At 37.1% G+C, this 27702-nt stretch overlaps 1 protein-coding gene across 1 annotated transcript; it reads left to right on the top strand.

Moving 5' to 3' along the window:
- Nucleotides 1–348: 348 nt before the first annotated feature.
- Nucleotides 349–27702, top strand: LOC121524047 (palmitoyltransferase ZDHHC18-B-like). The gene is made up of 9 exons (XM_041809222.1): nucleotides 349–1127; nucleotides 5595–5755; nucleotides 9489–9638; nucleotides 9849–9986; nucleotides 12110–12161; nucleotides 12279–12381; nucleotides 12589–12698; nucleotides 13768–13870; nucleotides 24716–27702. The coding sequence occupies exons 1-9, from the start codon at nucleotides 874–876 to the stop codon at nucleotides 25070–25072; spliced, it is 1428 nt and encodes a 475-aa protein (XP_041665156.1). The 5' UTR covers nucleotides 349–873; the 3' UTR covers nucleotides 25073–27702.

Here is a 27702-nt window from a genome sequence, read left to right as displayed (position 1 = left end):
TTCAAATGCCTCACGTTTTTTTTAACTCTTAAAATATCTCATTTGTTAAATCTGAGTCAAGCTGCCTTTTAAACCCACTGATTTACCGGATGTTGTACGAGTACATAGCTATGGACATTCAACAACATGAAGACATCTGACAATCAAAGATAAGATATAATACAAAATGTAAGATAAGCATTAAAAAAAATCAAAATTGGTCCTTAAATTTGTTGCGTTTTAGCGTTAAAAAAACAAAGATAAAACAACATTTTGATGAGGCCACATTTATTTTGAAGGATAACCGGAAATTCATATTATGTGTGAAGTTTACTAACGGCTAATTTGCTGGGACGGATGAAGCTGTTTTTGGCAACGCAGCGGAAAAAAAATATATCAGTCACGAATGTGCCCGGGCTCTTGGAAGGACATGAATATTTATTAAAATTCCTAAATTAATGCTACAATAAATCTCCGCACAAGGACCATTTTGGAAATTTGGGAAGAGGCTGGCTAATATGAGCAAACCGAGTAAGCTAACACGCTAGCAGTGGTATCGGTCCTGTTTGGGTCTACTGATATTTAACAGCTGGATGATGTGGCTCGTCTCAGTGGCACAACAAGCTAACCAGCTAACGTCCACCAACGGGTCACCTGAAGTTCTGGTGATGGACTCTACGAGGAATAATTGAAGAGGCATGGAAAGTAACTGGGCTGTAATTTCGGCAGCGGGGTTCTTGGGTTATTTACAGCTGAATACCCTTAGTGAAGGATTAGCTCGTTTTCTACAAGACATGACGACATTTGCACCGTGCAGCTGCCCCTCTCTCGGGCATCGGTGATGCTGTGGATCGCTGGACAAATGCCCCAGGGACCCAAGCTGCATTACAAACCATGAAAAACTGCGAGTATCAGCAAATTGACCCGCAGGCACTTCCAACTCCGACCCCGACCCCTCCACCTCATCTTCATGGAGACGACAGAAATAAGAGAGAGGAGCCGAAGAGACCGAGGAGAAAGTGGGAAGTTTTCCCCGGAAAGAATCGCTTCTACTGCGATGGACGGATCATAGTGGCCCGACAGAGTGGGGTCCTGCCCCTCACTCTGGGCCTTATCCTCGTTACATGTGGATTATTCTTTGTATTTGAGTGAGTTCATGTTTCATAATAGGTTATGTCACTTGCGAGTTCAGTGGTTGTAATGTTGGCAATGCTGTGATATAGGGTTGCACTAGATAGGAATTTTGCAGGTATCCGAGATATGCCAGTATTTCCCTTCTCACCATAGCTTATACCAATATTTCATTGTCTTATACCGAATACTGTAAAGAAAACAAAGTATCAGCAGCATTAGTTGTGACGACCAGTTTTTGGAGACTGACAAAACAAGACACAACTTATGATTCTAAAATGGATAATGAATGTATAATTTTACAAATGTAGACATTCATAATGAGTGATTTATTTGGGAAGCATGTGCAGACAGTGAACTCTGTAGAGCAGCCTGATGCCTGCTGGCATCATCAAAGGTGCCTTGATATGCTTTCAATACAGCCAAGAATAACCATGACTATACAGTTCATATGTGAATATATTGAAATCACCTAAGAGTCAGTGTTAATTTTGGCAGCTATTTTTGATTTTAGTTTTAGTTTTTAAATTATATGCATTTTAGTTTTAGTCTCATTTTAGTCATTTCTACCCTTTTTGATTTTAGTCTAGTTTTAGTCCACAAAATGTCCTCTTATTTTAGTCTTTACTTTCAGTCCAAGCATTTATATTCTTGCCTAAATCTGGTACCAAATCATGGTCGTCTGTAACCTTTCAAAGCAGATGGATACGCCCGTTTCCTTGTTTTTCACTGGCGAATCCATCTTGCAAAGCTCCCATCTGAACCATTTGGGCCCGGTTAGAAAAGCAGCAGAGTCTGACGTAAACAAACAGCAGCAAGAGCTGGTGTAGTTGTGGAGGAAGAGATTAGTGTGGATTCTGCTAAAGCGCCAGTTTCATCAGAACTTGACAGCATTTCTTCACTAAAAGAAGAACAAAGAACAGCAGTGAGTTGTTTTCTTTTCAAAAACTACAAAAGTTGAGTACTTGCATGTCTATAGTTGCCGTGTTTTGCGTTATTCCTCAGTAGCTGCATACGCGCAGCTTGATAGCAGCTACATCACGTATTTTGTTGCTCTGATTGGCCCGTAGAGATGTGACAGACAGAACGTTCATCCAGTTTTTTCAAATCCTCTGCCTTTTCTCAAACGTTTCCTATTGAAGCTTTCCCAGATGAATGTGTGAAACAAATCCATTTGGCGTGTCAGGTTAGGTAGTGTGTTCTCTGCACCCTGCCAAACCTGGGGTCCCTGCTTTCTACAGCTGAGAGGCAGAATAGCTACAGATGCACTGTTTTTTGACAGATTTACACACAGTGGAAAAATATTGCAGATTTTAAATGTCTGGCGAAAACTACATTATATTTTAGTCTAGTTTTAGTCATTTTGACAAAAACTAAACTTAGTTTTTTGTCAGTTTTAGTTATCACAGATCTACTTTTGTTAGTTTTAGTCTAGTTTTTTTCATGGAGAAAAGGCTGTCAAAGAATAGTTTTAGTCATAGTTTTAGTTGACGAAATTAACACTGAATGAATAGGCTTACATCAATATGCACTGCACAAAAATCATGCAGTTCTTTTATCAGTCCATTGTGGTGTGAGAGATGAGGTAAAGTCTCTTTTTAAGATCTGCACAATAGGGATGCACAACAGCATTATAAATGTACCCACAGATATTAGCTTAAGTAGTGAAGTATTGGAAGATAACATTTCTGAAGATGGTTACAACCAATATTTTGACTGTAAAAATCTGCCTATGTCAGCTGTAAATGCTGGCTTTATGAACAAATAAGTTAGTGGAGTTTTGGGCTGGGCCAACAGACCTATGCCAGCTGAAGTCTTTTTCTTCTTGTCATTCCTTACTCTCTAAAGTATGTTTTGATGACTGAAGTTTGTTAGTATTGGCAAAATGTATTTAAATTGTTGTAAGAGAGTGCTATAAAGTGTAACCTTATAATTTCTGTAACTACAGGGCCTCCTAGCAGTTATAGGGATGTAAAATGTTGAAAATGAAATTTTAACGGTTGCTTTGACAGGAAAAAAGGTTGAGAAACGCTGCTGTAACCATCAAAATGAAAATCTGTCAAATTTTTCAGAGCTTTTACTGTCAAATTAAAGTAATTCTCCATGTTAAACAAGTTTGCTGGTAGGTCCCCTGTGGTTAAAATAACACAAAGATACACGTACAAATATTTGTCTGCATTTTTGCAAAAACCAAACTAGCTGTAGTGAAGACCTAAAGCTTGACCCTTTGAATACATGAAAGCTTAAGGGATTCAAGATAAAAAAGACCAAACAGTTGGCTGATTCAGCATTTTATTTTAGTGGCCTTTAATAAATTTAGTAAATAAAAAGTTCAGGTTCTAATACTAAAACCAGAATTGGAAGAAGTACATGGCTATTGTACTTGAGTAAAAGTACAGTTACTCTGGTGAAAATTTAGGTATAAGTACTAATCTAAAAATCTACTCAAGTTAAAGTAAAAAGTATTTACTTTAATTGTCTACTTTAAGTACTGAGTAGCTACTTTGGAGTTGTATAAATATGATCTTTCCTTACTGACAATTATAACAAGAGAATAGATCTTCAACCAGGTTGTCACAACTCTGTCATAAAGTCAGAGACACAAAAAAATGACATGTCAATCAGCCTTAAGTCATATAGAGTCAGATTTAACAGTTTAAAGGTTTCAAACTCATAGCAAGACAATGGATACTAATAAAGAAAACACTATGTGTCCTTAAGGAACACTTAAATTCACAGGTTGCAACTCTAACTCAGTGGATAACATCACTGGTGGTGCAAAGGTGTCACATCAAAAATAATAACAACCTAGCTGAAACATGACCAAAAGAATCTCAGCAGGGATCAAGGAACAACAGGCAACATCCAAACACGATGAAACACGCATCTGCCCAGATTTGAAATCACAGTGGGCAATGATTAGATCATTCAATCCAAAAAGAAAAAATGCGTTGACCCCTTGTCTGTTGGTTCTGCTCAAAACTCCACACACTTAGTTCTTCACCAAAGTATTGCAATACTTAGCTGCATTCTGCTAATATGTAAGGCTGATACACTGTATATCCACAGAAGTTTTCACATGTGCTGATACCAATTACACACTTTCTAAGCTGTAATGTGCCAATACAGATAATACACATATAATATTGTGAATCCCCTCTACAAATAACCCAAGATGAATTGCTCTTCTGTTTCTCTTTATCCTGTTACACCAGGTTTTTAACCCAGATCTTATTCCCCAGCTGAGAGTAAAGAACAGGAGAGGCTGAAGAGGGAGAGCTATGTGTAGTTGTGTAATTATATGTCTATTGATGTTTTTTGTGCCCCTTAGAAATGAGATGCCACATCTCAAGGGCAACCTTTAATAAATTCAAATTAAATCGAAGGGTAAATTAAGTCCTGGTGACACAAATTTCATTGGGTCAAAAGGCATTTTGATAATGATCTTCAAAGGTTTAAATATGAATACTTATACGCTTTCACAGCAGTTCAGTGGCATGAGGCTTAACTGCTTATAAATTGACAGTTTCTGGATGGGTCTTATGTTTAGTATATTACGTTGTACTATTACTGTAGAGTAAGCACACATTATTTCAACAGAATGTCATTTGTTTTTCACAAGCAGTTTCTGCGGTTGTACTTGATTTAAATCAAAAGAGTCAAATTTGATTTATGTAGTCCAGCAAGCTTTTATGAAAGAAAAGAGAAGATAAGTTAGTGCTGGTGCCTGGTTGCTCCAGACACCAGGAAACACATAAAATATAAAAAGCAGCAAACAGAAATTGACAAAGGAAGTATCGATTTTGAGGGTTAAATTCTAGGAAGCATTAGCCAAAATACATATATGATAAGTTCAGTCACAAAGTAAGCTTATTACAACACAATTGTTATGATTGACAACAGTAGTGAAAGTTCAACTATAGACCTAGCCTCCTTTTTTTTTTTTCAAGCTCCAGGTAGTGACAATGGTTACACCTACCTAACCTACACCATATAAGATAAATGAATAATAGAAGTGGGTGTCAGATCTGAACTGGTCCTACTTCTGTTTTTATTTTTACTTTACAGTTTCTGAGTACATGAATGGTTGTGCACTAAATCAAGTTATTTAATTGCTAAAACATTTAGTTAAAAGCACAATTTTGAATAGTACTCCTGCAAGGTTGTACATTAAGTCTTTTGTCAGAGCCAACTGTTCCATCATTTAGGTAATCAATTTTAAGTATTTATTTGATCTGAAATTAAAGTTAAAAGTAAGAAAAAGTGCTTGAATATGGAAACGTCATTCTCTCTCAGTACACTAAGAAGTGTGCTCCATCTCTAGAGAGTCGGATGGTAATTAAAGAGAATGAATGTTAATTTAAGTAGATTCCCAAGTGGATGTAAAAAATAGGCTTAGTGGTAGGAGAAGGGGCTTTCTTTTCCAGCCTTTGAAATGATGAGCTTCTCCTTATAATTCTTCTTCTTTCTGTCTGACATTACAGCTGTCCCTTCCTGGTAAAACATCTGACCAGCTGCATACCTTTCATTGGAGGAGGCTTGTTTGTATTTGTGCTCATCACCCTGCTCCAGACCAGCTTCACTGATCCCGGCATCCTTCCCAGAGCAACACCAGATGAGGCTGCAGAGATTGAAAAACAGATTGGTACGTGTGAATTTAGGAACAGGAAGGGTTAGGATTATGTGATTGTCTCAAGTGCTTTTGACTTTGATATCCAATATCATGAGATTAGAGAGATTCCAGTTATTTTTTTTTTCTCCCCACTACCAATAGCTGACATTGTGTCATAATCTTAAAAACACAGCTCGATGTAGTTTGACAGAAGATGACAACTAAAACGGACATTTTTAAATTGCTTTATAGTAACAACCTGCAGCTTTAAATACTTTAGATAACATTGCTTTCATAAATCTGTCTTATGTCCATAAGTTAGCACTGTAGAGACAATTAATTTCATGTGAAGAATGAAGGGTTTTCATTACTGTGGCTGTTATGAGAGATGTCTGTTACTACCTTTACTAAGGTAGTAACAGAGACATTACAGAGGCAAGAACGGGATCAGCGGAGCCAGCGAGGCAGAGGAGCACCCTGTGTGCATGTCTGACTGTGTCTGTATGAGGAACTCCCACTGTGTCATTCTCTCACACTCCTGCAATTCCATAACATAAAGTGCTAAACAGATTGGAAAACCATACCACGCCATTGGAGAATAAATGGGAATGTCTTAAAGCCCAACTACAGTAGAGCTTTTTTACGGCAGTTTTCCTGAAAATTGGCGATTTAGAGATTGTGATGTCATTTGATGAGTCACAAAGCTGTTTAAACACACCCAGGCAGTTTCTAAACTTTACTTTCACTTAGTTTAGTACTTTTCTGATAATAATCTGACGATTAGCAGAAAAATGGAGAGACATATTCACCAAACACTGTTTCCCATGATGGAGACAGGGCACTGGCAATCTGAAAATAATTGTTGTAAAAACTCTGGCAGAACCTCAGTTTTGTTTCAGATAGGAGACTCATCAAAAACAATAACGGTGGTGCCAGACGCTCATGTAATCCATGATATTCACCCACTCTGTGTTCTTAATGCCCCCTAAAACTTGAGCAGGAGAGAGGAAAGAAAAAGTAAGCTACTAATAAAGGTAGGTCTGCTGTGAAAGAAGAAGTCAACCACCCTTAGTTAAAGTAGAGTAAAGTAAAGTAATACTTTATTAGTTGTTATTATTATTGTTTATTAGTTATTATTTATTAGTTATTACTTATATTAGTTTAGGACAGTACAAAAATCTAAAAATGAAAAAACAGTTTTAAATGCAAAATAGTAGAATTTCAAAATGCAACATAAAGGGAAGATTAATTGTAAAATAACAGCAAAACTTCTGAGATTAATGATGGTTAAAAATTTAAATTGTTGAACAGCCTTTTTAATAATTTTTCTTTCAATTCTTGCAGTTATCAAATAAAAACACCTTAAGTGATATGGAAAAAACTGACATTTCACTAGATTTGGCCAATACCCCTCTTTGTGCTAACTGGCATCATTGCTATTGTGTTATTATATTTTACCATGGATAAGTTCTTAGTTTTTGTTACCAAACAGTGGTGGCCTGTGCTACCATAAAAATGTGACTATGAACAGTACTGATGTGTCTGATTGATGCATTAACTGTGTTATCTGCCTACAACAGATGATCTATTTAGGCTGTACTCTAAATGACTTTCATTGGTGTCAGAAGGCCCCCTCATGAAAAAATGTGTATTGTTTCAACCAGTGGTATTTCCCATCTTAGTTTATGAAAATGAATTTAAGATACCAGTGGCATTAAACTCTGTGTAGCCTTTCTGTTTTTTTAGAAAAATACAAAGATCCCTAAACTAAACTGTTGAGGCCCAACAGACTTCTGAACAAGTAAGCCCCTTTTCGTTGGCACTAACTGATGTTAAACTTCAAGGACATACTATTTGTGTCTTTGTTATAAGTGAATTTAAATGGTTTATTTTGCCTCAGATCTGATATTTAAGCATTGTTCTATGAGCTTCCGCCTTTTAAGTCTAAAACTGGAACATATGGCAGCGTTTAAAGGTGCAGTTACTGCACTGCCAGTTTAGTTTAATGAAGATAAAACCTTTGACGTGTTAAAGGTCCCAGTAGAATCAGTTTGAAGACTCATCTGCCTTAACTTGGAATAATGAATGTCCATTGGCATCCATTTGAGCAATTTGTTTTATGGAAAGCATGTGTCTGCTTGACTTCTAAAGCTTGGACAGTGAGATTTGTTATCCCATCCTGCCACTGTGTTTTTTCTACGGAGCAGTCCATCAGCTCTGTTTACTGCCAGTTCAAGTCTTGCCAGAAGTATCTCTCCTTTTCATCTGACATGCTTCAATGTACTGACCTTAGTGTCTAAAGTTGGCTTCATGTGTACACGTACTCCTACATATGACCAAAGTTTAGGCTGTGGTGATGTAAGATGTTCTTTTTTATCAAACTGTACTGCTGTTGTTGAAGCTATTTTTGTAACAAAGGTTCTGACAAAAGCATTGAAACATACCTATTGCCTCTCTTCTATAGGAATTTCCTTGACATTGTGTTTCATGGTGTATTTTTCTGAAAAGGGGACCTAGGTCAAACTTAATCACAATAGATTTAAATAACTATTTGAAAAAGCCTTGAATATTGACCTCTGTACATCTACAACTTTGGATATCAGTCTAGTCGAGACCATTCACATGTTGTTTATCTAATTTCTTGACTTTTGCTCATAGCTACAGAATTGTGCTCAAAGCAATGAAACACTATGGCAAGTTGAATTCTAGAATGACAGCTGAATTCTCAGAGGTCTTCTCTTATAAACACACAAATACCTGTTGCATAGCAGTAGAAAATGCTAAATCATTACTTTAACTATAAAAATTCAGTACCCCTTTAATAGGACCTTAGAGATGCTAGTTAAGCAACCGCTGCCTTTACAATATCAATGGCTTGAAATGCTCTAATCTGTCAGAAGAGTGGCTTATGGAAACAGTGTTTTTAATGAGCAACAATAAAAGTGTCTTTAATATAAAAAAATACTATTATTATGAAATGAATCGAGTAGAAGGGGAATTAATTGTCAACTTTGTGTATTAAGCTGCCAAATGCACCTCTGCTAGCATAAGCTTAAGTTCGGAAGAGCTCCAAAGTATCACCATGATTACCTACATCAGGCCATTTCATGTATAAATAACAGGAAAAGTTATTAGCTCACAGCAAGAAGGTTTCTGGTTTGATTCCCCCTCAGACAGGGCCTTTCTTTCTAAAGTTTGCATGCTTTCTCCATGCATGTTTGGGTTCTCTCTATGTACTTAGCATCAACAGAGCACAGGCATGCTCGTTATGGTGGTCAGTCCAGGGTGTACACCATCTATTGCCCGTAGGCTGCTGGGATCAGCCCCCCCATTGTGTTTAGTCCCTGAACGGAATAAGTTATATAAATATTGGATAGGGATACCACAATTTTCAATATGATGTTGAAGTGTTCGGATTGGGGATGCACCGATCCACTTTTTTTCAGTTCCGATCCAGTTCCGATAAATATGTGCCAATACTGATTCTGATCTCTCTCTCTCTCACTCTCTCTCTCTTTATATATTTATATATAGATATATCTAGCTATATATATATCTATCTATAGATATATATATATATATATATATTTTTTTTTAACAATTATTATTGTTGTTGGTATAATGTGTGAGGTGAAATATTATGTGGTAGTTCTCATGATCAATACCAGTCATTACCACATTTGATGAATTAATTAGTGAACCTGAGTGTTTTTTTCTGTGTAGTGTCTCTTTTCTATCTCATTCTTCTTGTCTCCTATCTCTGTAGACATCACTGGTAACAGCAGCTATCGCCCTCCACCGCGCACAAAGGAGGTCCTCATCAACCAGCAGGTGGTTAAGTTAAAGTACTGCTTCACCTGCAAGATGTTCCGACCCCCGCGCACCTCCCACTGCAGCCTGTGTGACAACTGTGTGGGTGAGCTGTGACACACACTGACACCCTGACATTTACCAGTGATGAATTATGAATAGAGAGCTCATAGGGCCACAGTGAGCATTATTTCATCACTCTGGTTCAGACTGGCTTCACTCGCTTGAGTCTGAAACAGTTTGAAATTCTACTTGAATTAAATTGAATACATTTTACAGTTTTATCTGATTGTACTTTTGTATGTTTTTCTTTTAGAAAGATTCGACCATCACTGCCCTTGGGTGGGAAACTGTGTGGGAAAACGCAACTATCGTTTCTTCTACACCTTCATAGTGTCCCTGTCCTTCCTCACAGCCTTCATCTTTGGCTGTGTGACCACACACCTTGCACTAAGTAAGTTATTTGTGCTCTGGTTAACCTTAGGCTGTGTAAGAATGGAGAAGAATATATATTTTTCCTACAATATTTATATGCTGATTAAAAAGAAGCAAAGGAAATTTTGCAATTGACAGGTATTGATGTATGTTTTTCATATACAGACACAGTTGTCTACCATAATTACCATTGGGCTGCTACAAGTGGTATTATTTACATGTTAATCAACCTTTCCTTTGTGCTCAAATAAATGCTTATCTGCAAAGTGGCAGATAAACAATCTTCCAACGCAGCTTAGGAATATAAAACCTTGAAACTTAGCCAACAATCATCATGAATTAGTGCTGCACAATTGATCTAATCGCAGTCGCAATCGTGATGTCAGGCTGTGCAATAACAATCACATAAAAGGCTGCAATTATTTTTGTATTGAGTAGTACTTGAAAGGTGGAAAAAATGCCTGCAAAACAGCCTTTAAGTTTACAGTAGTGCCACTGTTGCACTTTGTAGATGTACCATTATTTTCAAAAGAGGAAAAACATTATTTTGTGGAAGTTTTTTTGAAAGCAGTACTTCAAAGCCTTCAGATTTTTTTATTTTTTATGTCACTTAATTTTTTGAGTTGAGAAATACACAAAAACTATCATTACTCCCATTAACAATGTTTTTCTGAATGGCCTAGATCAGCTCTGTGACTGTAACTTTAAAAATTAAAGCTTGTGTCTTGCACTACCTGTAATCCTTTACATGCCTGTACATGTGCTGCAGTCATAGCCACTAAAAGGAAACATTCAGCAGCTCAAACAGTCCTCAGTACTAGCTGCAAACATTTGTTTTAAATTCTTCAGGGGACAATTCACAATGGCAATTATTGATAATCAGTTACACAAGAAAAAGTGAAAACGGTTGCACACGTTTTAGTGTGTTTCTAATTTTGATCTTCCACACAGAAGTGGCACAAGACATACAGTGAAACTCCAGTGTTTAAGTTGTTTTTCATGTGGTTAAGCTAATGTCATTACTCACCAGAAGTTCCTTGCTTTCTTTCAAAATAAAAAGTTTTTATCCACTATAAGAAGTAAATAACCCTTTCACTTCGACTGTGGAAATTACAAAATAAGCACACAATTAAAAAAGTCCCTTGAGGAAATGTCTGAGCTTTATTGTCAACTGCATTAACTCAAGATCACTGGATGTAAGCAAGTCGTTTTGTACATGCACCTCTACATATTTCTAAATGTATAACAGCATTTTAAATTAAGTGTTCCACAGAATGAGCATTGAAGCTGTTTCTAACCTCAGAGTCATTGTTTCAGACCACACTGATGGTGTGAAATAGTGCAGCAGTCATACTAAAGTCTAAAAGTCAAGGTCATAAAATTAATGTACTTGAAATTATTTTATTCAGAAATCTAGACACTGAAAAGAATTGCTTCACATTATCAATATGAAATTCAGAATTGTTTTGAAAAGCTGAATAGTAAAATTCTAAAAAATTGACTTATCATGTTTTTCGATCACAGTTATTATTTTGCATTAAGTGCAATAAAAATGTAATTGTTTGACAGGTAGCCCTTCAAATGTACAGTCACTTAGCCAATACCAGCACAGGTACTGATGATAAAGAGAAGCTACTTTATGTAACTGAAAGTCTGTATTGACCCAAATTAAATGTAAAGGAAGCCAGCTAGCAGAGGTGCCACTCAGCATGTTATACACAAACTCCATGTGCACTTAAATTCAAGCATCAGAATCATTGTTTATTACACATGTACACATTTTAGTCTCAATACTAAGAAAAATATGCCAATATTCACACATTTCTTGGTTTACAAACTTGAAGATCTGTCTGAAAATAAATGCTTGAACACCAGGCTTAAAGAACACCTTAAAATTGCTGAAAAGAAAAATATGCAGCAATGTTTTTTTCTGGACTGGTTTGTGTTTTATTTTCTTTATCCCATTTAGCCGCCCCCCAGAGAATTAAAATTTTAATCCATCTAGTAGCTGGTCGACCTACGAGTTCGAATTTAAAGGAAATGAAATTGCAGCTGCTAATGTGGGAATCCCTTTACAATCATGCTTTTTTTTATTTAATGACTACTCTGTGCATTTCATTCATTATTTTTCCTCTCTTTCAGGGGCTCAAGGAGGGAAAGGCCTGGTGTTTGCTCTGCAGGAGAGTCCTGGCAGATATCCTTTAATCACAAATGTGTGGCATGTTTTTAAAGCAGGTGAACACTACCAGCAGGTACTTTTTTTATTTTTCTTTTTTTATAAACTTTTGATTTCCTTGACCCAACCTTTCACTGCTGTGGAGCTGGTGATCTGTTTCTTCTCAGTCTGGTCCATCTTGGGCCTCTCAGGCTTCCATACATATCTTGTTGCTTCCAATCTCACCACCAATGAAGACGTGAGTATTGATTTGATGAGTAGTTTTGGAAGGGAATCTTCGTTGTTTTGGACTAAAACACAAAAAACAGTTTGGAATGTTGCAAAAGAAAAGTATTTTTTCATAGATTTAACATCATTACATGCTGTTAAAAGATCAAGAATGCACATAAAATAAAAAAAGAGAAGTGTTACAAATTAATAAGTTTTATATCTTGTCAATTTCCAGATAAAAGGCTCCTGGTCAGGAAAGGGTGGGGAAGATGTCACAAACCCATACAGCCATAGAAACATCTTTGTCAACTGCTGCACAGTGCTCTGTGGACCCATGCCGCCCAGGTCAGTCTTAAATCTTAACATGGTAGAAAGTCTGAAGGAATGCACACAGTTTTCTTTGTCTCTGCATAGGCGATGTCAGTGAATAAGCACTTCTATCTGCACAGTTCTAATGAATACAGTATCTCAGCAACACCTTGAGGCAATATCTTCCAAACACTATGGATTGAGAAGGAATTCATCAGAAACACTTAAAGACATACTAAAAACAGCAATAATTACATACTTCTGTACAACTTTCTAGCAAGATAAGAGTATGAAGGGATAATAGACTGTATGCATGTGACTTCACAGCCTTTCCAGTCGTTGAGTGGCAGAAAGGATGAACCCGTGACAGATATCAGTAGGGAGTAAACAGTAAAAAATTTCGGCTCAGAATTGCTGTCATTTTTATAAATATATCTTGATGATGTTGTTCACTGTAGTCAGTACAGATCCTCAGCTGATGGAATTTATTTATAGAAATATTGGTACGTTAATAAGGCCACCTGACGAGGTTGGGCAATTCCAGTAGCTACTACAAGCATTGGTGGTGTATATGAGCTGAATCTAATCCATTCTCCTGTTCTGATTCAAGGCCTCAAATTTTATATGGCAAAACAATATCTAAGGTGACAAGGACTGTAGTGACAACAGTTTATGTTTTAGGCTTACTTTTTATGTTTTTCAAAGTAAGTCAAATTGTTGTTAGTCCAACTAAAAATGGACTTTCAAAAATGCTTGTAAACATGTCAGTCCAACACAAATTGAACTAAATTGAGTTTCTGTAGTCTTACTACCACATCTAGCTAATGCATTGTGAGGTAAATTAATTCAACATTAAAAATAGGATATTAGGATATAGGATATAGGTATTTTTCCAAATTAATACAGTTTCTCAATTGCAAAAGTTGTTGTCTTTTTAATATTTCCAATAAGATAAAAGGTTGCAATGTTCTGAAAAATATCCCAGATTTTGTGGAAATGGTGTAGTAATTACAGCGAAAGGGATTCAAGAGATGTAGGGACAAAGTAGTACTTAGTCTTTTGCATTCAAATAACTTAATAACCTTTTTGTTTCTGTCTGCTATAGCTTGATCGACAGACGAGGTTTCCTGCCCTCGGATGAATCAGCACAGACTGCGAGTGTGGACATTGAGCCGCCCACTCAGGCCACTAAAAGCGAGATAAATGTGGTAGGAGGATCTTCCCAGCTGGCTTTTGGCATGCAGGAACCCCCCTTTTCTATGCCTGCCCCCCTCAGTTCCCATCAAACCTGTTCGTATGCCTGAATGAAGCCTTGTTGCCTGCTGTAGTCCTAAATTAACCTTTGTCTACTGCGTGTAGTAACCTTACAGTCAGAGGTTCACATATAATTTTTAAATTGTTTATATGGTGAGCATATCTATTTTAAATACCTTTTGAGCTAAAAGAATTATTTTGTGTACATTATAACATTTTTTTAACTAGGGCAGGAAAGAACGTAAAACTGAAGCTAAAGTAAAACTATTCCTCCTCAAGTGCACAAACACACAACTCTCAAATAACACTTTATTTTTGACAAATGGGGTCCATTTTATATGAAATGATTCTTTAAGTTGACAGCTTTATACATTTTCAAATGTCAGTGTTTATGTACAGGTTTAAGAAATCTTATTTATGGGTTACTGAGACAAATGCAGAGTTGTTAGTATGTGTGTTTGTATTCTGTACATTGCCAGGCTAGACAGTTTCCTCTGTTATATTGTAAGTCTTTGCATTAAGAAAAGCTAAATGACTGTTCAGAGTGGTGTCATTTGGCATATTTGGCCAGATGAGTATTCTTTAATATTAACATCTTTACTCTGACATTATGTGCTGCCAGTCTGGTGAGCTTTGATACCTCCTTCAAGAAGTTCATGAACTATTAAACACCTCAGGCTTATTAAACTCAGAAAGAGAACAAATCAGGTAAGCTGAAAATTTCCTACTGAAAAATATAACAGAAAAGTATTTGGGCTTTGTGGTAGAATATAGTGTGATGAGGACAGTTTTTAATCAAAAGTATTAAGTTAAAACTTTAAAGCCCCTGCTAGAAACATTTAGATAGTTTGGGTGGTATTTGCAGAAAAAGTTAGATGATTTTTCTGGTATCTTCCGGTACAAGCAGAAAGCTGAGTTTTTTGTTTGACAAAAAATCTTCCCCATCTTTGTTTTAAATGTTTGTTGTTAAACTCTGAACATTTTTGGGGATAAAAAGATTTATAAAAGACTCTTCAGCAGAGGGCTGTTATAAATCTGTCCGACAACTATCAGCGTGACAGGCTGGGAGTAAAATCTTTTTTGATCGTATATTTTCTGTTTTAGGTCATATAGAGCAGTGTTTCTCAACAGGTGGGTCAAGACTTGAGATGTAATGATATTAAATTTCATATTGTGATTATAGTTACCAAAATTATCACAAGTACGAGAATTGTCACAGTATAGCTTAAAAATATTCAGAAAGTACAGAGAGCAGAGGAGAGAGACAGTGATGTCTCCTGGTCCCTAAAAAGTTTTCTTTACATCCCGTCACAGGATGGGTACTGAAAACAAATACTGATATTGTACCGGTACCAACACATCTGATACTTACTGAACCGAATCATAACTCAGATTTAGGTACTTTATTTAGGTACCACTCACAAATTGTCTGAGTGTAAGATGCTAAACCGTCTCAGCATTCCCTGCTAAGAGAAAATGTCTGTTGTTAATCTTTAAATTTCATGCAGAATCTAGGCTTCAATTTGGTCCAAATAACATGAACACCATACTTCAAACAGACTATAACAGCATGCTACACTTTGACACTTAGCGTTTCTGCTGTTCAACTTTTGGGTCAGAGCCCAGCACAGAGTTTGTGGAGTTGTTTTTCTCACTTAAAATGGTCGATTGAGGCATCGTTTTGGCACCAGCACAGGCTTAAAAGTATTGACTGGTATTGGAAAAACCCAAACAATACCCAACCCTAATCCCGTGTGGACTGTTTCAACTCACCTCAGTAAGCAAACCTATGCTGCATGCTTATGGACAGTATTTGCTGTGATATTAACATGAGGCCATTGCTAATGGTTTTAATGGTTATTAAAATTTGGACAGAATTACTAACCATGGGGGAAGTTTACCGTGGTTATCACTAAAACCTGGAACCAATTCATCCCCAAGTCAAGCCCAAGAAATGGGCCGTGTAGCTGCTTTCTGTGCGATGTTGACATGTGCCTTTGGAAGAAAATTGCCAAAAAAGCTTGGGAGTCTACAAAGCTCTAAGCGAACATACATCAAATATTTTATTGTACTCTATTTTGCAATGGTAAAGCACGTTTTGGAGGTTTCCTAAGATCTTGTTTCATCATTGTATTTATCCTGGGATACAGCAGCTGGTTTGCACAATAACTTGTTAATTTCCTGAGATTTTGAAAACAACAAAAATTGTGTCATCACAGGAGATGGCGTTAAATTAACTGTATACCTCCTGTCTCTATGTTCAGTTACGTTTTGTTCCATTTAAAGTCCAAACGGCTTGACCAGTTGAGAACCACTTATAATGAGGAAAGAGACATCAGTATTAGTTTAAGTTTGTTTCATTAACAATTGAAACCCCTCACAAGAGTTTACAGTTTTGACTTCCAGGCTCATGAAAATAAATCAGACTAAATTCACTGAATTGGAAAAACAAAAACAAAACAAAAACTTTCATCATTACTTAACTTTATTGACAAAAAAAGGGAAACAAACCTTCCTCTCCCATTCCCTCAGAACAACTTTTTGCTGTTTTCTTTTGTTACCCCAAATACGTCCACGTATTTAATTCCTCTGCAGTATGTCAACTCAGGATGATTTTAAGACAGAGGAGAGCAGAATTTAACCTGTGAAGTTGCTTTCTCCAGCTCTTCCTGCTTGTAAAGTGGTTTTCTGGCTTTCTTGTAGAATAAAAGATTTACAGGGACGCATGGAGAGTTATGCAGCAACATTTGTTTACAGGAGGTAACTGTGGTTAAAGAGATGCAGTCTGAGCCAGTCTAATGAGAGTAGCATTGGAGTAGCAACTGTTTGGCATTTTGGAAAACAAACAGCTCATTTGAGTTTACACCAAAACAAACAGACTGCTTTAAAAAGGATTTTAACTGTATGTAGGGACTGAACTGAGAATATTGAAAGCTGTAAATGAGCTATGATTTTGTTTAGTGACTGTGGAAAAAACAGTGGTTTTTTTTTTTATTTTGTTGTTTCACTGAGAAAGCAGCGAGGAATCTTTTTTCCAGTTCCTGTTTTTATTATGTTTGTTTCCTTCCTCCAGTCTCCCAGTGTCAGTCATTTTGTGTTCATATAAAAAGCTGAAATGTTAATTTACTTGTTGCACATCAGGTCAGTTATAGTGTTTCTCTCTCTACCTCAGTTGTAAGTTTATTTTTTATGTTTTTTGGTTTATTATCTGTCCTTTCTATATCTATTTTGTCGACCCTGTTTACACATTGTATCAACAACTGTGCTAATGGGATATGGTAATGGGATACCTAGTGGTAATCCTTAATATTGTACACAAATGTCAATGACTACTGACAACAATTTGATATCCAGTTACTCAGACTGAGTTTGGAGGATGTCTGGGTTCCTTTTTTTCCCAGTTGGCTTGGTAGCGTAGATGCTCACTCATTAAAGACCACCCTCTCAACTGCCATAATCTGTGGTAGTCAACCAGTAAACAAAAAGGGTGACTTATTGATGTCTGTCCAACCTCTCTGGTCCCATGTTGCTTCTTGGACATCATCAGTCATAGCTGTTTGCATTTGTGTTTTTTGTTAATGCATTGTTTTGGATATGCATATGCGTGAGACCTCCTAGCCAATGCAGGTTACGGGGGTGAGCTTGCCAAACATTGCAGAGAGTAAGCGTTGAACGCAACAATTAAACTGCACAAAACAATAAGTCACAGCTACAGAAGGGCATTATGTAGTCAAGCTTTGCATCTTGAGTAGTCTCACATTTTGATTCAATTATCAGGCCAGTGATTTGATTCGATATCACGATGCACCACGACTCATCAGGATGGGTTGCATCCTCAATTTTTTTTAAATTACTGTATGTAATGGTCCAGATCAAGGATTTCAAGGGTTAATGGCTTTCCGGAAGTGCACAACCACACAGGTTTGGGTCGTCCACATTTATTACAAACTACACATCGACCTTACAGAGCCCGATTGACGGCCACTATTTTATCATACTTCAACAAAACAGTAGTCACATGAATCCTTACAACAGACAGCACTTTGTAGACTACAGAATTGACACGCCAGCAGAGTCCTAACAAAGGAGTTGATTGGTTTTGTAGTGTCACGTGACTGTTGCTACTAGTAAAACAGGAAAACTGCACTATTCAGAATACACCGCCCCTGAAATGCATTGAAAGCAGCCTTGTTTTAAAGGGAAATGGCCCATTATTTGAGTATTTATGGTATGACCAGCCATGAAAATACACAGGCAGCATCTGTCTGCACCGATTATGAACTGCCACTGCATCGATGCAGAATCCTTTATGTGTGTATCACGGTGCATCATGGAGAATATTATTTTTAACACCACTATTATGCATCAGTCTCGTGTTGTATCCAGTGCTTCTACTGCAATGATAAACCAGTCTGTCATTGTGGCTCCATCGTGAAGCCACTGTAACTAGACAAGTCCTGTTCTCTGGCTTTGAAAGCTGTTGGAAATAATGTAAAAACTTGACTAAATAATATAAATATAACATAGGAGTTGTCATTTTTGAAGAGTTTGGACACTTCAGTGTAAAAATTAAAAACATAACTTTTAAAAGGTATTGCTACCTTTAGCTCTAGGCCAGTTCGCCCCATTCATTTAAATTCCATTCAGCTTCACTGCTTGCAGGGATACCCAGCCACTAGTTAAGAGGCTGGATGTATATTTTTTAACAGTTTTCCTCTCTTGTTTTGTCATAAACCTTCTAGATTAATTGATAAAATACTATTAAGGAGATAAACTTTTTGAGGTGATGGTTAGATTGAAGCGACTCCTCAATTCCAGAAAACAAGTGACCAGCGGGCAAGTAGCAACATTAAGCCTGAAAGCCACGTACATGATTTATAGGCTATTATTTGCATATGAGGTGGACAACTAAGTGGAGACATTAATGTAAAGTACGAATGGATTAACTAAAGTGCAGCCAACTTGGGGTACAATAATCCAGCATTGATGCAGAATGTAAACAGGGTCTGGAATTCAAGAACTTGAATAAAACATGCATGTTCATCCATGCTAGTCATCATCTGTGAGTGTGAATTCATTTATCTTGATATGTTTTTCATCCTCCTTATTTATTTGTTTGAGTGTTTTCTGATTAAAAAAAGCTCCTAACAGCTGTGAGAGTCTCCCTGTGTGTCAGTTCACCCAGTCCTAACCTACTGTCCTGTATGTGGTCCGTTTGTGCCTGTCCTTCCACCACCGCCAGGAGGAGAAATGTCTGGACTTTGCTGTGATGTGCACTGGCTGATAAGACTCTATTAGAGCAGGAAAAGTGATGCTTGAGCTTGGTAAGCCTGTTCAGAGAGAAGGAAAGAGCACAGAGTCTTTGTCCACCGCTGTGTCTGCATGTCCTCTTGGCTGGCTGCTGCATGGCTTCATCCATAGGTTGCAGACTGCATAATTCAACACAGTACAGGATGTGCTGTATGTAAAATTAAACGCAATGTACAGATGTACATGTACTGTGTGTATAATGAACACAGTGTTGCAGTTACAACCCAAACAGTGCCACTATATTGATTTAAGTTTAAAACGTTAATTTTGGTGCCTCAGATTTGCCAGGTTTTACTTCATAACTGTATTTGCAACTTGCTCAGAGGAGAGGAATTAACATAGATTAAAAGGAAGCTGCTGTTTTGGCAGACACTGTACCATTTTCAAGCCCCTAGTTTTGCATTTTGGTTGCTTATATCAGAGTTTTCAGGGTGAAAGAGTCAGGTATTTGGACTGAAAGACAGGCAAATATGTAAATAATAATAATAATAATAATAATAACTTTTTTTGTATAGCACCTTTTAAAAACAGAGGTTTACAAAGTGCTTTGACAATAAACAGAATTACAATTAAGACAAAGCATCAACACACAAGGAAAGAACACAACAGGAAGGACAAAACCCCAACAACAGAAAAACCCATGAAAACAACCCCAACATCATAATCATCCTGGCTGACACATTGCAAAGCCCCAGAACATGTAAAAAAAAAAAAAAAAAGATATCATATTACCTAGGTATGTAAAAGTATTAAGAATATAATAAAACAATTAAAATGTGTAGAGATTAATTAGTCATAAAACACAAATTGGAAAGCTAGGAACAGTAAAAAGTCATTCATAAATCAATAAAAATCAAAGGAATGATGATAATGAGGTAAAATGTTAAGCATTTGATCTGATTACAGCTGGTAGTAATTTGCCAAACACAGGAGACACTTTACATAAAGAATATCAGGTTCATTGTCTTTTACTCTAAATGGCAACCATACTTAACAATAAAATAATGCCTATCAAGCAACAGTGTTACTAGGAATTCATATTTTAAGGGAAATTCTTGCTGACCTTAACAAATCAGGGTGTGGATAGAGTTACTACAGCCCAGTTTGTTGCAAACATAAAAGTGACAGATATTTTAGCAGGGAGCTTGTCCTTGAGGTTGACGATTCAGGCTTTTTAACCCTCTAATCATTAATTTAAGATAATGAACAGTGTGCAATAAATAAGGACTTTTTGCTAACTGGTAATTACTTTGAATGCTTAAAAGAGCTGAGCAGTGTGAGGCAGACAGGCTTGAGTGATCTAAAAATATAGCATTTATATGTATTATGACTTTTTACAAAGTCAAAAGTAGTCTGTTTAAACTTTATTTTAAAAAATGAATGTTGGAGATTAACTTTAAAAGTTAAGCTTTAATATTAAATGTTTAATTTGAATCACAAAAAAAGTCCCAAGGGTTTTTTCACTTAAAGTCATCCATTATTCACACTCTGAATATTACAGCTTCCAAACAAAATCACAAGAAAAGCAGTGTTAAAAGCTGTGGCAATAAATACTTACATTAATATTAATGGTCTTGAAAAACGTGTGAAGTGTTTGGTTCCCCTCAGCCATGGAGAACATCAAGCTACTTAAGACCAAAATAAACCTGAAAGGTTGGTTAAAGATGAGGATTCATCTGCAGTCAGGCACAAAAAAAAACCAAAAATTCTTTCAAAAATGGTTAAAACTGCATTTTTCACATATTTATAGCTAGTGTCATCATTTTTCTCAACATTACTGTTTAAATGGTTTCTGAAAGTCAGAAATAGATGCAAGAAACAAACTGTTATGCAGTTCCTTAAAGTGCAGGCATAACAAAAGCCCTTTGTATTGTACTCTACTGCATCTGCTATGAAACTGATTCCAACTCAGAGCTGTAATCAAGAAAAAATGAGTGAAAGAATCGATTAATTTTAGTAATAATAGGGGAAAAAAGGGCAATATAGTTCTCTGATAGCTTGGCCCTTTGATGATTGCTTGAGTAATAAAACAGAAAAGGGAATATGTACATTTAGAAAAATGTTTTTCATTCAAAATAGAGGGAATGAAATGTTTATAAAATGTTCTGAATACATAATTTATAAGATGCGAATATTGGGGCTTTCAGTTTTACTATGTTGTGTAGGAAAGCAGATGGATACTACAAACCACTGCTCCCACAAAGATTTCTAATACAGACCCCAGTGCTCCGTTTAAATGTCTCCATTTAGTTTAGAAATCTCAGTGGGCAATTTAAAAGTAATCTGCACCTTAGTGTCAAACATTTACTATTTACCATTGCCTTTAGCTATTTTCATTTACTTTTCTGTCTGTGGCTAGTTCTTCCTGTGTTTGTACAAATGCTATTACTTTTTTTATTACAGACTTTCTATTATAAAACAGTGTTTAACACTGGATTTCTCAGGCAGAGCACTCAAAAACGGTCTCCTACCTCTTAGTCATGGGTTCAACACTAATTTCAATAATAAATCTAAAAGTCCAGATCAGAATTTTTCTCTCAAGGCACCTTATAAATTTGAAAAAACAAACAAAAAAACCCCTCAACTTACCCCCTCAAAATGTATTAATATAAAATGAACATTCTACATCACCTGATGCTGCCTAGAGCTTTAATAGAATGAACAAAATATATCTCCACAGCAATCTCTTAAAACCAGTGAAACACACTGATTTGGTTGTGCTGACCTTAAAAACAAAATTTGATGTTTCTTGCCCCTCAAACACCTTCCTAACTGAGAAAACCCTACATGATTCTTTCGGAGCACACAGACATAAGCCCGGTCTTTTGTCCGACCATGGTTTTGATGTGATTTTGGGACATGTAAAAAAGAGCTTAATAACAACTTTGATTACACTGGGATAGCTAATGGTTGGTATATTCATGGTAATTTTTGTTTGAATTTAAAGTAAGGCACAGTTGATGCTGAAAAGAACTCCAGGTCGCCATGGTACACCAGTTGAGAAAGGCTCTTAACTTGATTTCCAAATCAAGACACTGAAAAGAATTGCTACATATTTCTAATATGGACTTATAATGTTTAAAAATGCAAAGTAATTAGTTAGTAGTAGTTTTTTAAAAAGTGAATATCTGTGGTTAACTATAGAAATTCAGGGGTTACAGTAACTAGATAAAGTATTAGCCTCCTAGGATGTTTTGGATGATTTATCAATTAATTATCTATACTAAAGTGGCAGCAGGACCTTGTCCATGAATTTATCTTCAGCTGAGTTGACTACTGTAACAATATCTTTACTGGTCTGCCTAAAAAGTAAATCAGACAGCTGCAGCTGCTCGAGTCCTCACTAAGACCAAGAGAGCGGACCATATCGCCCCTGCCCTGAGGTCTTTACACTGGCTCCCTGTCTCTCAAAGAATAGACTTTAAAATACTTCTATTAGCTTATAAAGCTCTGAATGGTTTAGGCCCAAAATACATCAGAGACCTTCTAGTCCAGTATGAACCATCCAGACCACTCAGGTTGTCTGGTGCAGGTCTGCCAAAAGTCTGAGCTCTTTTAAATCAAGGTTGAAGACACACCACAAGTAATGTCAATTAAATAAAAATATGCCAAATGCCTAAATATTCACCCCAGTCAAGTCAGTATTTAGTAAATGCACCTTGAGCTGCAATCACATCACTCAGTCTGTGTGAACAGATCTCAGTCCCACTTGCACATCTGGACACTGCAATTTTACTCCATTCTTACTTGCAAAACTGCTCTAGCTCTATCAGGTCTCACAGGGATCAGGCATTAACAGCCCTTTTCAAGTCCACCCACAAATTCTCTCTTGGATTGAAATCTAAGAGCCACTCCAGTTTATTGATTTTATTGTCTTTGAACCATTTCTGTGTAGCCTTTGCTGCATGCTTCAGGTCAAAGTCTTTCTAGAAACTAAATCTCCTCCCAAGCCGTAGTTCTCTTGCAGACTTAATAAGATTGTCCTCCAGAATTTTCCTACATTGTGCCGCATTCATTTTACTCTCTACCTTTACAAGCCTTCCAGGGCCGGCTGCAGAGAAGCATCCCCACAGCATGATGCTGCCACCACTGTGCTTCACAATGGGGATGGTGTGTTTGTGGTGATGCTCAGTGTTTGATGTCTGCCAAAAACAGAATTTGGCTGATGGACAAAAAGTCCCATTTTGGCTCATCGGACCAAGTAGTTTTCTTCCACTTGACCATGGAGTCTCCTACATGCCTTTTGGCAAACCCTAGTTTAGATTTAATGAGTTTTCTTCAACAGTGGCTTTCTCTTTCTCAGTTTGGAAAATTTTTGTATCCATCACCTGACTTATACTTTTCAATAACATTTTCTCTGTGTTGTGTGGAGTGTTCTTTTGTCTTCATGGTGCAATTGTAGCCAAGAATACTGATTGACCAGTGACTGGACTTTCCAGATACAGGTGTCTTTATACTACAATCACTTGAGACACATTTACTGCACTCAGGTGATCCCCTTTTCACTATTTGCTAGACTACTAGCACCAAATGGGTGGACCTCTGTCACCTTAGATCAATCACTTTAAAAAGGTTAAAAATGTATGCAGTCATTTATTTTACATTTCATATATTTTTCTCTTTGACATAACTTTGTCAAAATCGGTTTTCACTTTGATATATGAAGGGTTTTTTTTGTTTTGTTTTTATGTTTTTGTTTTTGTTTTTGTTTTTTTGTCAAAAAAGCCAATCTTAACTGATTTATAACAAAACATAAAAACATCCAAGGGGGTCAATATTTTTTACAGGCACTATAAGTTTGTTTTTTAAAAAAGGCTTGACAGTCCTATTTAAATTAATACTGAAACAAGATAAATCATTTTAAATACAATACACATACCTTTAGGGTGTTTTCTATGTGATTTGTCTATATTTCCACACTCTGTTATTCATAAATGTGTCTAAACGTCATATCTGTGTTTTTCCTCACATTTATTACTGAATATTTTTCTCATTTCACTTATTTATTCCCTTTTGGCATTTTTAGACCTACACAGTAAGACTTGTTTTCACATAAGTTTTTAGTTGAAAGTGTGATAGATTTTATATAAAGGCAAGCTGTAACAACAAATAGAGTTGAGTTGCATTCTGGGAAAGCGACCAAGCGACCGTAATCGTTGATCAGTCTTTGATGCACTTTTTGTCTCTTGTAGCACAGTTGATCTTTAAACCCCACAAAATGCTTAGATGTTTGATGATTTTATCACCTATGAACAATGTTTATTTGTGCGCTGTGCTTCCACATGCAGACGAGTGGCTAGAAACGTTGCACACTCTTGCTGCACGTCACTTCCCTGCTTACACCCCTTGCTCACCCTTGATTCATCAGAGCTTTACCTGCATTCGCTGCAGGGTAAACACCCTGCTATTTGCTCTTCTACTCTCACTTTCTTGTCACATCAATTCTTGTCTTTTTCCCCCCTCCCCTCTTCTCTCTTATATGTCTTCAGTGCACACAGGGAACTAAAGGTCTGCTGGAGTCGGCCACGCGCTCTCCACTCATCTCCACCTCATGTCCTCAGGGGAAACCTCAGACAGCTCATACCTGCCCTGACACTGGCCCTGCACTGAACTCCGATCCCTCACCTGAGATCTCCACGAGCTGCGGGGCCCGTCATACCGCCAGCTCTCGCAGAGATCACTCTCCGCCACATCATACCAAGACTCGCTCAAAGAAAAGCAAACGAGAAGCTTTGCATATTCCCAACCCAGCCTTCGATGTCCCCGTCTCCCCTACCTCTCTGGACACTGACCCCAGCTCCAAACCCAGGGGCCACAAAGGTGCCAGCTTTGCCCCTTTGCACTGACTTTGTTTGAAGCTTGCATGCTGTAAAACAGTCATGAAGTTGTATGAATTTATTTTTAATATTATTTATTGGTTTCTGAAACTGCTGAGTCCGTCATTGTGAACGAGGATGACAATCACAAAGATTTCTAACTGTGATGAGTTTGTTGTTGAAGTAGACTGGATGACTTTTATTTAGAGAATTCAGCTGGAGACACTGATAGAGCCATATGTCTTTCTGATGATTCTCATGTAAATTAGGAAGTCTACCAGCATGCCAGGTACATCAAATATTTTAAAACATTGGATTTGATGTACAAAATACCAACTATGGGCTACATTTGGATAAAAGAGCTCAGAATTTGTCTCTGTCAGTCAAGGTGAAGTCCATCCAAAACCTACAGAACTCACATGTGGTATTTCTATTTCTGGAGCTGTTTATAGCATGAACACGAGCCAGTTTCCTCCTTAAGCTGAACAGCAGAGGGACAGTTTGCTCTGATGATGTCAGTTACACAGATAGGCGGTGAATAATGGAAAAAGTTAAAGCATTCATGGAGCTCCTCCATGAACATGGGATGTTTCCATTCATACCTTAAAGCCTGCATTAATACTGAAGATCTTTGTCCAAAGCAAGTGGAAACTGCAGGTAGAGGTGCTGGCAAAATCAATTCATGACAGACTTAAAAACATTCTTTATTTCATTACAAGTACATTTTTAACAGCAAACAGTTTGAGCACAGAAAAGACACAGATGGAATTTAGTCCATGCACCGTCTCCAACTTCAGGTGCATCTGCAAAATATTGAATACCATCAAAAAGTTTATTTTTTTCCTGTAATTTGATTCAAGAAGTGAAACTTCCAAATATTCTACAGCCATCACTAAAAGAAATATTTCTATAATTTTTGTTTTAATCTTGATGATTATGGTTTACAGCTCACAAAATTCAACAATCCACTATTTCTAAATATTGCAATATCACACAACACCAGTCTGAATAAAAAAGATTTATAACAAGGAAATGTTCCTTCTGAAAGATTCTTCTCATTTATGCATTCAGTAATTGGCTAGAGCTCCTTTTGCACAAATTTCTGCATCTATGTGATGTGGCATTGAGGCAATCAGTCTTAGTCTCTGCTGGGGTGTTATGAAGCCCAGGTTGCTCTGATAGCAGCCTTAAACTTGTCTGTATTGTTGAGTCTGGTGTCTCCCATCCTCCTCTATACTCCAGATTCTCTATGGGGTTCAGGTCAGTCCAGTTGGCTGGCCAATCAAACATAGTAATACCACAGTCAGCAAATCAGCTTCTTGTGGCTTTGGCTTCACTGTGGTCAGGTGCCAAGTCCTGCTGGAAAAGGAAATCGGTATGTCCGTAAAGTTTCTCAGCAGATGGAAGCATGAAGTGCTCTAAAATCTCCTGGCTGACTCTGGACTTGATGAAACACAGTGGACCAACAGCAGCAGATGACATGGCATCCTAAACCATCATTGTGGAAACCATAACAGTGGATTCCATGCACCTTGGATTTTGTGCCTCTCTAGTCTTCCTCGAGACTTTGGTACCTTAATTTTCTAAAGAAATTAAAGATTTACTTTTATCTGAAAACAGGACATTAGACCACTGAGCAACAGTCCAGTTCTTTTTCTACCCAGCCAACGTGAGAAGCTTATAATGTCTGTGGTTCAGGATTGGTTCAACACTAAGGACACAACACTTGCAGCCCATTTCCTGAACCCGTCTGTGTGTCCATTGACTCCAGCTTTAATCCACTCCTTGTGAAGCTCCTCTGAGTTATTGAATCTGCTTTATTTGGCAATCCTCTGAAGGTTGTGCCAACAGCTTTTGCTTGTTCACCTTTTCTTACCATACTTTTCCAGTCAACTTTCCATTAATATGCTACACAGCACCCTGAGAACAGCCTGTCTTTTCAGCAATGGTCTCCTGTGGTTTACCCTCCTTATGGAGGGTGACAATGTTTGTGTTCTGAACCAGAGTCAGGTCAGCAGTCTTCCCCATGATTGCAGTTGTGTGTACTAGTGTGAGAGAATGAAGGTTCAGGAAATCTTTGTGAATTGGACTTATCTATAATATCCTAATATTTTGAGATACTGGATCTTAGATTTTCATGAGCTATAAACTGTAATTTTCAAGATTTAAAAAATGTGAAGCTAAAAATGTTTTTTTTTTTTTTATATCATACAAGGCAACTGTTTGAGAAATCCCACATTTGGCTTCTGTTTTGGATGGATTTTCCCTTTAACTTGGCACACAGAGAAAAGAAAGATAAATGTGTATCAGTTGTTTCAGTGTTCAGATTTCTGTTCTTTATAGATGGCAGGGAATGCATCTGCATGATAATGACTAAAGATATAATTTATGTTATTATTTTTTTACATCCACTCTGATGTCACTAATACACCTGAGAGGTCCTTTAAGTTGGAACGATGTAATTTGGATTCCTGAACATGTTGTAAACCCAAGATGAGGAAGTATTGCTCATTACCTGTGCTTCTCCACTTCATGATGTGTTAGCATTATCGGCCCACGATGATTTAAATCCATCTTACATATCCAGCCCTCTCTCCACCATTAATACCCACGCTCATCTGTTTTTTTTTTTTTTTTTTTTTTTTGTATTCTTCGACATA

This window comes from Cheilinus undulatus, linkage group 16, assembly GCF_018320785.1.
Source record: "Cheilinus undulatus linkage group 16, ASM1832078v1, whole genome shotgun sequence".
Taxonomy (NCBI): domain Eukaryota; kingdom Metazoa; phylum Chordata; class Actinopteri; order Labriformes; family Labridae; genus Cheilinus; species Cheilinus undulatus.
The sequence above is the reverse complement of the archived record's forward strand: the minus strand, read 5'-3'. Positions and strand labels throughout refer to the sequence as shown.